At 42.7% G+C, this 14,913-nt stretch overlaps 1 protein-coding gene and 1 long non-coding RNA gene across 5 annotated transcripts in view; one reads left to right on the top strand and one right to left on the bottom strand.

Moving 5' to 3' along the window:
* The window catches only part of ECI2 (enoyl-CoA delta isomerase 2), a 31,686-nt gene extending 17,001 nt beyond the window's left edge, over positions 1-14,685 (bottom strand). Inside the window, exons 1-2 of one of the 4 annotated variants that reach the window (XM_084511109.1) lie at positions 14,563-14,628; positions 7,344-7,507 (exon numbers count right to left, since the gene is read on the bottom strand). In XM_084511109.1, the coding sequence (XP_084367235.1) occupies positions 7,344-7,453 (110 nt within the window). In that variant the 5' untranslated portion in view covers positions 7,454-7,507; positions 14,563-14,628. Of the gene's footprint in view, positions 1-1,553; positions 1,641-4,291; positions 4,533-7,343; positions 7,508-14,562 lie in introns of those variants that run through there. The other 3 variants (XM_084511110.1, XM_084511112.1, XM_084511111.1) reach the window with 3 other exon arrangements.
* LOC311432669 lies at positions 12,557-14,629 on the top strand. Its single transcript, XR_014690233.1, has 2 exons — positions 12,557-13,000; positions 13,579-14,629. It is a non-coding gene; the product is annotated as an uncharacterized lncRNA (long non-coding RNA).
* Positions 14,686-14,913: the final 228 nt, after the last annotated feature.

Raw genomic sequence — 14,913 nt, 5'->3', positions numbered from 1 at the left:
CCATCTGCCAGTTCAACTGGCATTCAGGCACACTGGTGTGCTCAAAGACAGTGGCAGGATTTAAAAATTTACCCCTCACCCGGCGGAGAAGCTATTCCATCAGCCTGTGGACTTCACGTTCAGCATCAGTACCAGCACTTTCACAGGAACAAGTGTGTCCACGTGGATACAGACACAAGTTTCTGAATACTAAGCTTCTTTGTGTGGTCTGTCCTGAAGTCACAGAACATGATGTTCACTTTCAGATCCTACCCCCAAGTGTGTTTTTAAAATCATGTTTACAGGAAGAACAAAATGAGAGTGCAGAAAGACAATTTTTATTTTATTTTTAAGCCATGTTGGGAATTACTTGGATGCTACTGCTCCCAAGATCATCTGTGTATGCAGCACAATTCTTTGATTTAGTTTTACACCATGTATGACAGTCCTGACTTCACTATAGCTTGAGTCCAGTCACATAATACTTTAGATATTATACATGTAGATAAGCTTTAAGAATCTATTTAATATACAATCTGACAGTGACCATGTTTTTGTGACCATAAATGAACGCAAGTTGAGGATAGGAGGAGAGGGCAAAGGCACAGCTACCAGTCTGAAAGTACATACATATGTATATGTTCAAGGTTAAGGGAATATTGGATTTGGCTTCTTTATTAAGGACACAAAGCAGATAAGTTAGAAGAGGAGAAGCAACCAACTGGGTCAACAAAAAAAAAAACTGGCTGGGGAGAAGTGGAACAATCTTTCAGTGAGTCTGGACACAGAGCTACACTCCTTTGCTTTGTTAGTTATATCCAGTTTTACTTCTCGGCAACAATATTTTTTGGGGGTAAAATAAATAATCTATCCATCTCAAAAACTATCTTTTGGTGTTATTTTTCTCTTCCTTACCCACTGGTTTGCCATAGGAGATCGTGCAACTTAGCTGTTTATTAAAGTATGGCTATAAAAAAGCCCTCTTCTTTCTATCCCTTCCCTGCTGCTTGTAGCTCAGTGCTCTGCAGGGTATCTATGATTCATTCCTTTCTCTATGCCTTCTGATCTCAGAGCGCGCTCACCACGTATCAGTGACAATCACCAGTTTCCAAGATGTTAAGGCTAAGCTGACTGCTACTGTTTCTCTGTTAAAATAACAAAGGATGAAAACACAACAGAAAAATTAAGTTATCTCACACTTCACTCATCTTGGGCAGGCCCTTGTTCTTCAGAGGGCCACACAGATGGCAGGAACAGAGCTCCTGGGCTCCACGCAGATGATGTGAAGAGTGGGGAGATGACTGGACCCCCTGCCAGCACCCAGCAGCACGGCCACCACTGGGACCACACAGCAACAACCACAGGGACAGAGGAGCAAGAGGCTGCTCAAGCACACCACACACAAACTGCCTGCCTCCATCCACTGCTCCCCTGCTGGGGCACCAAATCCTTCCTACTCCCTCAGCGAGCAAATCTGTGACTCCTTTTAGTGGCCTCACTGAAACGGTACAAGACTTTGCTGAAACAACTCAAGGCAGGTGGAGAGGGCCAGAGAGAGAGAAATGAGGACTCACAACTTGGCAGAGCAGCCACACAGTCCACTACAAATGCCTCTGTGCTCCTGCAAGATGATTCAATTGATACTTCGCAAGCTGCATATTCTGAAAGAAGAAATAAATCCTGAGTAACACTGCCTGAACCTGCAACATCCAGGCTGACAATCACAGCAAACTTATTTCCGTGCCTCGAATATCTGCTTGTTCCTATCTCACAGTCCTGCCATTCATGCTGTTCTCTGTATTTTTCATGTAAGTGTCCCTTACCCTAACAAACATTTGGACATGAGCTCTTAATTAAGACCTTATACTTCAATTACACTGAAAGTCATTTCTCAATGTTTAAGTGATTAGCCAAAACTGCAAAGCCCGTTAAAGAGAGAGCCTCTCATTTCAGTATAGTTTTGTTACTTGTATAAGGTCTTCTACAAGTTAAAAATGCCAACTTCTTGTAAAACACTGCCCGCTTGTTTCCTAACTTTTAAAGGAACTTAGCAGTTTACTCATTAAAACACTAAAAATAGAAGCTCAAAGACCTTTTTGCATAGGAAACATCAAATATGCTCAGCACAACAAATGAACGGATATACGATATACCTGAACTCCATCTTGCCTTTCCTTAATAAAGGTTTTCTTTTAAATTGTAGTAGTTCCTGGGGGAAATAAAGCACAGGCAAAAGCAGTTAAAAATCCTGTTAGGATTACAAGCAGCGGGTGGTGCTAGAATCTCATGGATTTTAAGCTCCTGACAGAACTAGAAAATGTTCATTTCACATTACTGTAACTAGCTTTAGGGAGAACAAGAAGAAAAATAATATGACGTGTTATCAGACAGCAGTAAGTGGTACATTACGCTGTCACTGGGATGAATCCTAGAACATATGTTTAATGTAAAATACGGCTCTCCCCTCTATATTATGTGTAGTACTTCAGATAATATATATGACATCTCTTCTTTGTCATGATTGTTATCACAAGGTGCTGCAATCCTTTGCAACATCCTTTCCACACATCTAGCACGCAGCACAGCGCCCACCTCTTGCCATTTCACCCACACCTAGTGTTACCCCATCAGAAAATAGCAATATTTCTACCAGTGTCCTTCCCAGGCAGAGAGGAAACGAAACAAAATACTGTTGAAACAAAATACCTCTGCTGCTGCTGCCACTACAGATAAGAGTTGTGTGGGTCTTGTTTTTCCAGATAAACAAACAAAACCACCAACAAAAAACTGAAGCAAGGATACAAAACAACCTGGTCCAACATTAGTTCATTTACATGAAGGGAAGCAAGAGCAGAGCTGGTGGGAAAGGCTGCAGTTGGAAAGAACTGCAGCGGCTGTTAGAAGTGAGGTTCATGAAGGGAACAGAAACCAGTATTTAAACTTAAATCTGAGAAAATCAGTGGCCCATGGAGGAAAAGAAATTCAGCCTGAGACACTGACTGCTCTCATTCTTGACGTGCACTCCTCCGCCCCAAGATTTCATTTCAGCATCTCGGAAGGAAAGGTTCAGAAAATCACATAACTTCAGCTCTTAATTTTAGTCTTGCCCTTCCAAGTTTCTTCTCTAATACTGGGAAACATGGAATAATCGAATCTGACACATAAACACCTTCCTTCACACCTTCTGACATCTTGAAAGAGCCTTCCCCTGCTTCCACAACTAACTTGTGTAAAAACTTCTACTTCCCCTCATGTGTATTCATCTCTTTCAGGAGCCTCTGTATTGAAACAGAAAACAATTCAGAGCACAGCCCCATGGAATTCAGCCTCCATTCCGAACGTGGAGAAACAGAGACTGCCTCAAACAACATTGCCTACTCAAATCTCAGTAACTGGGACATTTTCCAGCATCTAGCAACTACAAAAGAAGGAAATGCAGTTAACTGAGTTGCTGGTTCAGCCCTGCACTGCTTACACCTGCTAGCATGCACCCTGACAGCAGGTTTGCAGCACTTGAAGTTAGTAGGTTGCAGCAGGTCAGCAGGCAGAGCTGTTCTGTTTCTTCCTGCAGCAAGAAGCAAGGTGCAGCTGACCAGGCTCCTGCAGAGACATATCAGAACAAACTCATCACCTTTTGGACCAAAACCCAGTAGCCTAAAAAGTCTTATCACTACCAAAAAAAAAAAAAAAAAAAAAAAAAAGTCTTATCATTACTCTCACAAAATCAACACATTTGACTTACTTGATGAAATACATTTTGTTAACCGTCGTGATAATACAAAGGTGTTGATGACTCAGTAGACAGAACTCAAGTTCAGTTTTCCTAAAACTCATTTAAAAACCCCCTACTCTCCCTGTTCTGCCATCACAGTCCTTGGTAATCCTCCGTTATTACACTGTGGCTAATGTGGAATTAGTAAAATGCATTACTATCAGATTATAAGAAAACTTCTAATGCTTTGGTATTTCCAGTATATCTAGTTATCAGGAAAGATCGGTGCAAATACTCTACAATCAATTCACTCACTGTTGTTTTAATAAACAGAAAGAAATGGAAGTCAAATTATTTCCTCCTTTACATTAGAACAACTATTGAAATGTTCTAAACACAAGTTTGGTGTACAAATCCTTATCAGCTTTTAATATTTTACCCTCCTACACTATTTTGACATACAAAAGCTGGAAGATAATGATGTGTCTGCTGGCAAATTGAAGTGCTGAATCACTGTTGTTGAGTGTAAGTGGCTCAGCTGCACTCGATAGGATTTTTTTCAATCTTAAAGAATAGCTGAGAATCAAAGATCTAGATTACCATTCACTGAGGCCTGAAATGGGCTGTTCTTTGCGCTCTGTACAGGCACAGTTAATATTCTCTCATCGCAGCTGCTGGGAGGGAAGCTGGGATCATCTCCTGAAATCTCTGTAAGAGCTCTTTTTCTCTCCAGCAGACTTTACGTTAACTGAACGTGGTGGCTGACAAACACCAGAGGATTTCCTGTACATCCTCAGTCCACGTAAAACATCTCTCCCAGCAGGAAGGTTTTCAGATAGATGTCCTCTGAAACACATTTGGAAGTCATAAACACGGATGTTAGCAGAAAAATACAAAGCTGCGATACCCATCTGTGTGACATTCGGTGAGAATCAAAGTTTACTGCGGTATTTGGAGACCAACAAACTCAACACGTTCTTTGTACATCCAAGGTGACCCTCTCACAAAACAAACACTCACTTTTGCTGCTAATGGAGAGAGGAAAAAGCCATTTTTTATTTGGCTTCTGGGGATGAACCTTGCTGACTGCGTGGAAAGCAAGAAAGTGTGCTCATTGGTGTTAATACCTTTTGGCCAAGGCAGTTAGGTTTCTGACAGGGACACAGCCAGCTACTGAAGCCTCCTCTGCATTAGAAAATCCACCAACACTACTGCTAGCTCCGCTGAACCACTGTATGAAGACAAACTGTTTGTCTGAAGCTTACTTTCCCACGTGAATCCCTGACACCTAGGTACAATAAGGACAGGCACAAGCAATACTGAACAAGCTACGTGACAATAACAGAGCAGGATTTGTCAACAGCTTATGCTGGACAAACCCAGGATTCTTGCAGAAAACTAAACATATTACATCTGAACACGAGGTAGTACACTGCTTTTGGTTCTGGCACTATTTCTGGAGCTCAAAACCAGACAAACTTACAGGTGTCCTCCTGGCAGCTACCCGTGGGGATGCAACGTGCCGAGTCGTATCGGCTTGTGCTATCCTTATGGGGATTGAGGAAAACTGTAGGTCTGGGAAAGCGGCTGACAACAAAGGTGTGTTTCATCAGACATCCTACTGACAGTTAAGAAAAACAACACAAAAAACACCCAAAAGATTCTTCTGTTTCAGGAACAGGGTTGGTATACTGATGTGTTGAAGCAGGAAGCCTCTTACAAGTAATATTTATCATTGTATAGAACGGCACCATATTTAAAATAAAAATGTTTTTGAACGTATTCATTTCATTTTCAATAATACACAGTGAACCTAATCCTCAAGAAATCTTTTTTAATCCCAAAGAAGAACTGAATCTCCTCTGCTCAGGGCTGGTGAGGCCATACCTGGAGCACTGCGTCCTGTCCTTAGTACAAGAGATGGAGCTAACGGAGAGCACAGCGGTGGGCCGTGAGGCTGACAAAGGGACAACTGCAGAGTTTCCTTCTCCAGCCTCACTGTTTTCTGCACTGGAATAAGATCATTAGGGGGAAAAAAGGAGGGGTGGAGGAGAAAGTGGAAAAGTGAAAAAAAAAATGGGGGCAAAAAAGAGAAGAGAAAAATGCTTTCCGTCTGGCGAGTCAGATGCCAATAGATGTCACTTTTGTGAGCAGTTTAAAAGGACACAACCATACTCAGAAAAGAGAAATGTGTGTTTGGTTTTGTTTGTGTTTGTTTTGTTTTTGGCAGTGGCTGGAGGGGTTGGAGGTTGTTTGCTTGATTGATTTTAAATCCAGCATTGCACCACCACCATCAAAAAGCTACCATGAACTACGCATGAACTATACAGCCAGACAGCACCGAGGGCAAAGCTGTGTTTGTTTCTAAACCAACACGGTGATAATCTCTAATCTCTGATTAAAAGAAACTTTAGCCATTGACTGGATCACAGAAATTTCTACCTGGAGTACTCCATGTTATCAGTTAGAGGTAGCTTTATACATATAAGAAAATAACAACATGACTAAACTTTACACGTGTTCTTTGGATTTCAGCACAAGTGCAATCCATCTATCTACTGAATTTACTGCTGTCTAGTATTATACTTTTTGTACATTTTTATGAAAGTCAGCACCTTATGAACAAAGTGATAAAGTTATTCATTCTGTAATAACACTTATGATCTCCTTTCCACAGTTGGAAACTACTACGACTGGTCATATTAAAACCATAAACTGATTAAATACTGTTCTGATTATTGTAAGAATTATTTTTTCTTTGATATCATTGCTTTCAGAGAGAAAAAACTACCGCCAGGGTATTTTACTAACCAGGATGCTGGCATATTATCAAGTTGTTTCACTTTGCTTTTACATGTTAATCACCGCCAGACATCCCCAAAGCTAAACAAATAGCACTCCTTATTCAGTGACTTAAAGCCTGAATTTTGATGGAAAAAAGAAGCCTTCCAGAACCCACTCCAAGAGAGCTTTTCTTTCCTCTTTCTGGTGGAGCATATAATACCAAATTACTTGGCAATGATTTCTTGTTCCTTCGTGAAATAAAGGATGGCTTAACAAGACCTTTAAAATCTCAGCTCACAGATCTTGCTGAAGTTTACTGATTACAGTCTAAATTTTATTATAATGAACTTCCAGAGAACCTGAACAATGTTCACTGTAATCAGTGTGCGAGTCACAACAGAAAGGCTCCATCATTTACTACATCGGAATAATGAAGAAATATCTGATCTGAAGTGAATATCAATATATTTGATATTTGGGTGGATTACTTCACATCAATCATCATTTACATTTTGTTTGTTTGTAATAGAACAGTCAGGAAAAGGGGAAAAAAAACAAATATTCAGATAGTGAATACAGTAATAAAGTGGAAAAGAGAATAGAGTGACATAACCAGTTCAATCTTCCACGTGTATTTATTTACTCTAACAGTGAAACATCTGGGTTTTACTTCGGCGTTATTGTAAATGGAAGGGTAGCTGCACACAAGGCTCATTACAGTGAATTAAGTCTGCATATTGAGCCCAGGTAGAACAATGTATTTTGCACTAAGAAGCCTGAATTCCCAACATTCACGTATTTTTCATTCCTTACTATTTGCAATGTTCCAGAGATTTAGTTAGAAATAAACAGACCAACTTCCAGACACCTTGGCTTGATATCGACTGTGAACTCTTGGATCCGGCTCGGTTCCACGCCGTTAGCAGACCCAAGTTTGTTGCGGTTCTTTTCTGGAGAACCGCAGGTGAGGCCAAACATGGGGTCAAAAGTTGCAGGCACAAAAGCAATTTCTACTGCCAGTAACAGAGAATCCTGCAACAGATCCAGAGAAGACTAAGGCATGTTAGCAAACCGGGGTTTTGAGGATATATTCTGATATATTGCCAAGGGCAACAGCACAAAATTCCAGTTCTCCTCGTACGAGTGGAGAGGCTGCACCAGGGAGTGAGAGAGGGCAGTAGGGAAGCAAGTGACAGCAGCTGCTGCCACACAGAAACAGTGTCTGCCAGCACGAAAGAGGCGATATTATCCGAACAAAGCTCTCAAACTGTGTGTGGCCATATCCAACTACAGCTCTGAGTAGGACTGGCAGGCAGGATGAGACACTGCCACTGCAGTGACACAAGGCAGCCTGCCTCTGAGCTCCCTGTGGCCAAACCTGGGAGACCGAAATGGGACAGAACAAGAGATGCCACCACACTTACAGGTCACCTCCCGGACGGTAACATGCTTCAAATGGGTTTTCCAAAAGGTGAGGCTTGGACGTGCGCTGGGTGTGCTGGCACCTGCAGTTAGCCCCAAATTAGCTCTCCAGCCGCCTCACTGGAGAAGTTTCCTCACATCACACGCAGTCCCAGGGTAAAGACAAAGCCCCTGGACCTCTTCCCAGAGCTTTAAGTCTGTCTGGCTTAGTTAACACAATAGGAAGGAGGGCAGAAAACAGCCATGAGGATTGCAGGAAGAGAAAAGGAAGAGATGGCACCTAAGTCACTGGTGAATGGACAGCTTTCAAGGGTTTTAACATCCTGCTTTGCCATAAATATATCAAAAGGACATTGATATCATGATCAAAGAACACAACTGTGCTACCAAGTAAAGGACGAGCAATCCAGAAGGCAGGTTCAGCTCGTTCCCAGCCAGAAGTAGAAGAAGGCTGCAGAGACTGCATACGGACGTTGCTATTGTGCTGGGACTGTGAGTATTGTGCTGCGCTCCTGCCGTGCGGGTGGGCTGTAAGCCTGCAGATGCTGGGTCAGAAGATGATGCTGGCAAGCAGTGGAGAGATTTGGGACACTGTTCAAGAGCCAAGATGGAAGTGAACTCTAGCCCTTAGACTGCTGCCTCCCAAGCCGAAGAGCAGATATAGTAGTAGAGGCGGATTTACTGGAAGGATAAAGTATTCCAGGCATCTGCAGAGATCAATAGGGCCACATAAGCAAGAAAAAGCCAACAGCTTAAGGGTGAGTTAACTGTTTTTCAATCCACATTATTTGAAACACTAGAGCTTAATTGCACTCCTTTGAAAAAGGCTCTTCAGTATTGCTGAGAAATGAAAGTAGTTTGTAGAAAGCTCAGTCTCTGATAGACCCTGACCTCCTCTGAAACTGCTGAGAGAACCATACCAAGGAACAGGGCATGTTGTTGGGGTGTGTCTACACTGCCGTCTTAGTTTGGATCAGGAGGCTCTTCTCAGAGTAAATCTCTACCCTGTTTCCAATGCCATTCCCCTGGTTTGTGTTGCAGAGCTGTCTCACGCATACGTGACAGATTGCTTCCAGATTAAATGATCTCAGATGTCCTCCAGCTGCTAACAGGCACTCAGGGCTAGGATTGTAATACAACTAGCATGAAGTGAACCCTCAAAACAAGGCTAGCACAGATGCAGGTTTCCCACCAACAAATGTTCTGCTCCTACCAGGCTACCCAGCAGTGACTGCAGATACAGCCTGTCTCACAGAGCAAGTTGTGGGGCCTCTGATCTTAAACAGCTGGATGTGAAGCCTGCTGGATGTGTGCAGCCTCATGTTCTGAGCATGTCTGTGCCAGCTTCCCCTGTTAGACAGATTCAAATTGGAACAATTACATGTCGTGATGGAGAAGGACAAGAAGTGGGCAAATGGGAGATCTTGCCTACTGAACACACAACTCTGAATCTGGAACAATTAAGAATGCCCTAGTTAGAATAAAGAAATAAGAATTTAAGAAAAAATCTTGCATTTTGTCCTTCTATTTGTATGACTGTTCCTCTCCCAGTGCTCCAAGGATATGCCTTGTTTTTATAGAATCGCTAAAGGATTGCAAAAAGGGTTTCCTAGATTCACTGGCATGGCAAGGCTGTAAATGTCTTTGATATAATTCTTCCAGTATGCCCATCTGGTGTTTGTGATATACTGCACCTTTTCTCTGTATTACCAAAAGCATTAAATCATTATTAGTATTTAATTATATGACATTATTTCACACACAGAATCTTGCTACTTCAAATACTAGCCTAAAAACATCCAGTAGTCCATATTTTTGTTTTACAATTTAGAATTTCTTTCCCTCTCTCTCACTGTAACAACTCAGCTATATTAACATTATTTGTCTGTAGAAAAAAATGCCTAAAGAGTTGATTTTTATTTTTTATTTTTTTTTAACGAAAGTGAAGTCATGTCGCTTGCACAAATTGCATTCTCTTTGTTTCTCCAGGTATCTTAAGATGTTCATGTACATACTTCAAATAATTTCTCACAAAGCTTTGTGGAGAAAAATATCACAATTCAATGGCCAGACTGCATAAACGACTGGTTTCCTGGTCAAGATGCACTCATTCATAATTGAGATGCCTAGGTAAAAGGATACCTAGGTAAAAATGAGTAAAAGCATTCCACTCATGAAAACATGCATTATAAAAGTTGAATTTATATGTTGCAGCAAACAGTGCATTGCTGGTATTTAACCTAGTGTTATGATCACATTACTTCAGTCTCTTACTTCTGAACTCTCTTACCCAGTATACTTAACATACCAAATGCATACTTCTCTTTAACTGGGTATTTATTAAGCCATTTTTAATAGGAAGACAAAATTCTACAAATTAACTTAGTTTGCGATTCTTATTCGTATACAGCAATTTAACAGTGGGATTTCCCATTTAACCATTTTCAGTAAAATGAAAGTGTCAATTGTGAAACTTTAAGTCTACTTGCAAGTCAAGCCAAGTTCTGCTTCACACAGGCCAACTAGCACCAGAGATGCACAGCTGCCGCAATGCATACTACTGCATGTGACACTTTATTTGGAAACAAGTAAAAGAGATAAGTAATAAAGGCACACAGCAGGCAACATTACATCAGTATTTGAAAAGCTGTGCTAAGCTGGAGTGTTCTCAGCAGGGAGCCTTAATTAGTTGGACACACAATTGTGCTCATTTTTAATAAAAAACACAGAATCGTTCATTATTCTGCATATTACAATACAGTTTCAGATGTCTTACCACCAGCCTAACTGGCAGTTTCTTTGGTGGTTGAACACTTGCCACAGGGACAGAAAAATGAGGGCAAAGACTCTTAAAGAGAAATGCATCAAATGTAGGTATTCCACTTCCACTGGGTTCAAACACCTAACCCAGAAGCACTCGCCTTTTTAAAGGAAAGCGATCTCCCTGGACTTACGATGAAAGAAACATCTCATCTTGTGTGTTAACCATGTACATACAAGACAAAGAGAGAACTACTCAAGTTCATTAAGCAGCACAGTTTAACGGGACCAAATACCTGACCTTGGCAGGTGAGAGATGAGACTGCCCAGAACTGAGGAAATGTCAGGCATTGGAAGATGAAGAACTTCACCAAGCTTTTAAGCAATGATGGGAGACACCCAGAGTTCAGACTTCCACGTATAGGCAGCAGTTTCATAGGGGCGTCTAGATCTCAGTTTTGTATTTAAACCGTATCTGTGAAATGTATCTTCCAGACTGTCTACAGATTCTAAAAGTGGCAGTTCACAATACGTGAGGACTCTGACATGAAAATTCAAAAGCAGTTTTGCTTATCTGGCCTCATCTTATTCCGACAACCTAACTACATAAAGCACGTACACTTGCACCAAAATCATCATAGAATTTTTCAAACAAAAATCCTCTGCTGTTGGTGGAGGTGCACCTGAGCTTCCCAGCCCAGAAACCTACACAGAGACATAGAATCATTAAGGTTGGAAAAGCCTTCCAAGATCATCCGGTCCAACCATCCCCCTACCACCAGTATCACCCACTAAATCGGGTCCCTAAACACCACATCCAACTTTTCCTTAACGGCCCTCAGCAATGGTGTCTCCACCACCTCCCTGGGTAACCCACTGCAATGCCTGACTACTCTGAGAAGAAATGTCTCCTAATTTCTAACCTAAATCTCCCCTGGTGCAACTTCAGGCCATTTCCTCTAGTCCTATCGCTAGTTATCTGCGAGAAGAGGCCAATCCCCAGCTCCCCACTGGGGAGAGCAGTAAGATCTCTTCCCCCAAAGCCAACTGGTTTACAATGGTTTTGCAGCCCATACATCAAAGTGAGGGAAGCGTTGTGAATGACAGAGATATCCTATCTGAAAGAGCTCCTAAATAGTCCTGAACAAGCAAAGGGCAAAGGACTAAGGGGCCCTTCCCTAGGGGTCCTTGCACTTACTCCAACCCTTTTCTTCCTCCCACATCAGGCCAGCACCATCGATACCTTACACACTGAGCAACATGGGTGTGGTGTAGGGGTGTAGGGATCATTTCTCTTATGGACAGGCCCATGGACCTACCTGCAACCTGCACCTGTGGGTCTGTATGTACACACACACACAGGGACCACAAACCCTATGGAGAGGAGCACCAGCTGTACACAAACCCAACCACAGTCTCTCGATACACCCTTTTTGCCCCTCACATATTTTCTCCAAACTTTTCCCTCAGGATTTTCCTAGTGAGGCCCAGAGCCTCAGGCTCAGCCCTGACCATAAAGGAGGTTGGCCCACTAGAGGAGCTCCACCATCTTCCGGCCTCAGAAAGCCACATGCTCCTGAGGTGACCTCAGAGCAGAGATAGCTTCAAGATGAGATGAGGTTACCAGGGCTCCTGCCTAGCCAAGCTAAATAATCCTGAGAGAAAAAGTTCCACAGCCTGTCTGGCACTGTGATAATCTATTTGCTGGGAAATAGTCCAAAATCTTTTAGAAGGACACTTAGAATCAAGTCACATCCACTTATGTGCAGGTTTTAAGGTGTTTACAGGAATAACTAAACCAACAAAGACTTCTTCTGGAGTTGTGGTGAGAGTCTCTGCCACCCACCTTGCAGGGGGCTTACACAAGCACTGCTCAGTGGCACTGCCTGCACCAGAGCCTCTGCACTTCCTCACTGCATGGCTCCTTTATTTTCTGAAAGCAAGGCCGCCAAGGCACAGCTACTCAGTACTTGCAAGTATTGTTCTGGTTTTCAACTAACACACCTGAAAGATGCCACTGAAATGGACAAGAGGGCACTTTTTAAGGGACAAAGTGGAAGCAGACAAATTAAGATCACTGTTCAGAGCACTAGATGTACAGTGGAACTTTAACAACAGTTTTAATGAAGTATTTCTTAAGTTGATTCAAGGTTTTTCAATATAGTAAGAAGATGCAGTGCTGTTTTTGAGTTTAGTGTTTGCACATTTGACATCTGCAACAACAAAAAAAACAGAGGCATTGGGGTGAGTGAAGGAGGTAACAGTAAAAAAATACAGCAAAAGTTAACTTTTGTATTTTGATACATGCACAGTTTCTCATAGAAGGAAAGCTATTAATTATACGTATTGATTCAAAGATCGAAGCCGAAATTCCTTTAAGTGGTATATTCTTTATTGCAGCGCTGGATGCACGGGGGATCTCTCCACCTATCGTGCATACCCAAAGCAAAAAGCAGTCTTGAATTTATACAATCGATCTATCAATATTCTACAAGCACCTATACATATGCATTACCTATCCCCGCCTTCCCTCGCTTCTCATGCTAATTAGCCTTTTGGCACCTTGCGCCTGCGTAGAGCCTTCCAAGAATTGTGGGCAGGGGTCTTTGGGACGTGGGCAGGGGTCTCTGGGAGGAAGACCCCGAGTCTTCCTCACAGTGTACTTTTCACCTTTGGTCAGGAATCTGCTGAATTGGCATGTTTCTTAATTGCGAGAGCTGGTTGTTGCCAATTCTTCCGTTTGTTGTATCTTTATAGTGAATTCCAATGTCCAGTTTTGAGATTTATAGTCCTTACATTTGTTTCTCTGTCCGTCTGCCGCTTCCTTATCATGAGTTTCAGTGTCTTGTTTTGAGATATACAGTCCATGTCTGGGGATTGTCCTTGCCTCCCCAATGCCTCCCCAATACCTCCTTAATCAGTATATATATGAAAAGAAGCAAAGAAAAATCAGCCACTGAAATGGTGAATAACTTCCCTCAGAATTTCCAGCTGCAGCGTCTCCTATGTCAAGAAATTCAAAGGATAAGTTTGCCTCATTTCTGAGAGCTTCATGGCCAACCTGAACACAGAGACAGAATTCTAGAAACAGGCAGGATGGATTAAAAACTAGAAATCCAATTGACTTCTGCATAAGCTATAAGTTAGGAATATCATAATAAACATTGCTGGGAAAGACCTAGGTGTGCTCTGATTATTTGTGACCGAAGAAAACACATCACAAGCAAGTGTTTTAACCACTTCTCCATCTTCTTGCAAGATCCAGCAAAGGTGAATTCGGACCCCGTCCCACTACTGGAGCTGTGGTGCTCTGTAAGTATGCTAATCACTGTTTTATTACCGGGAACTGTATTTTGTAATGCTGATGAATTGTGCCAAAGGTTACAAACAGCTGAACTGCGCTCCTTCTGACAAGCTGCTGCAACTGCAACAGTACCATCATTTGGTGTTAAAACAGTGCTTTATTTTAAAAAAGGGGGGAAATCTGCAAGAACCACAGACAGATTTTTATGTGAATATTCAGCAAAGCCTTTCACATCATAAGCGTGTCTAAGAATATAAAATCTCAGTAACTTCCAGATCATCTGCCAGGCATACCAGTAAAAGAAATGATCAAAGCAGCACAAACTTTAACCCTGCTTTCACTCTTCCTAGTCACACCTGATATCTGTCCAAAGGAAGACTAAAGGAACTTTCCAAGAGATTTTTGCACAGATACGGGTCAAGGAAGTCAAGTCCAAGGCTGTGCCTCTACTTATTTTTAACGCGGTGCTACTATTCAGTACACGAGCAACACCGGTAAGTAGTCTTTTTTTGTCACAGCACACTAACAGCAGTATTGTTCTGCAAGCCTATCTACAGCATACTCTGGAGGAAAGGCCGGGGAAGGAGCGGCGGGGGCTCACCTCGCTTCGCAGAGAGACCGCCAGCACAGCCGCCGGAGCAAGGTCAGGGCCGGGGCCGCCATGACATGTGGGCGGGCGGGCGGGAGGAGCCGGCAACTGCGGGCAAATGGCGGCCAGCGCCGCCTTACCAGCTCCCGCCCTGCCCACGCACGGCACCGCCTCCAGCGCGGAGGGGTGGCCGTCAGGGAGATGGGATGAGAAGGGAGAAAGGGGAAGGGAGGAGGTTGAGAGGTGTCTCGACGCCATAAAAACCGAATCGAGCCGGTCCCCGGCTGGGACTGGTAGTCCTGTGGGAGGAGGTGGTGCCCCGCCGAGCCCGCAGAGCCTTTTAGCGTTCTGTGGCACTCTGAA

This window comes from Aythya ferina (genome assembly GCF_964211825.1).
Source record: "Aythya ferina genome assembly, chromosome: 2".
In the NCBI taxonomy this organism is placed as follows: domain Eukaryota; kingdom Metazoa; phylum Chordata; class Aves; order Anseriformes; family Anatidae; genus Aythya; species Aythya ferina.
Note: the sequence above shows the minus strand (reverse complement) of the source record. Positions and strands in the feature narration are given on the sequence as shown.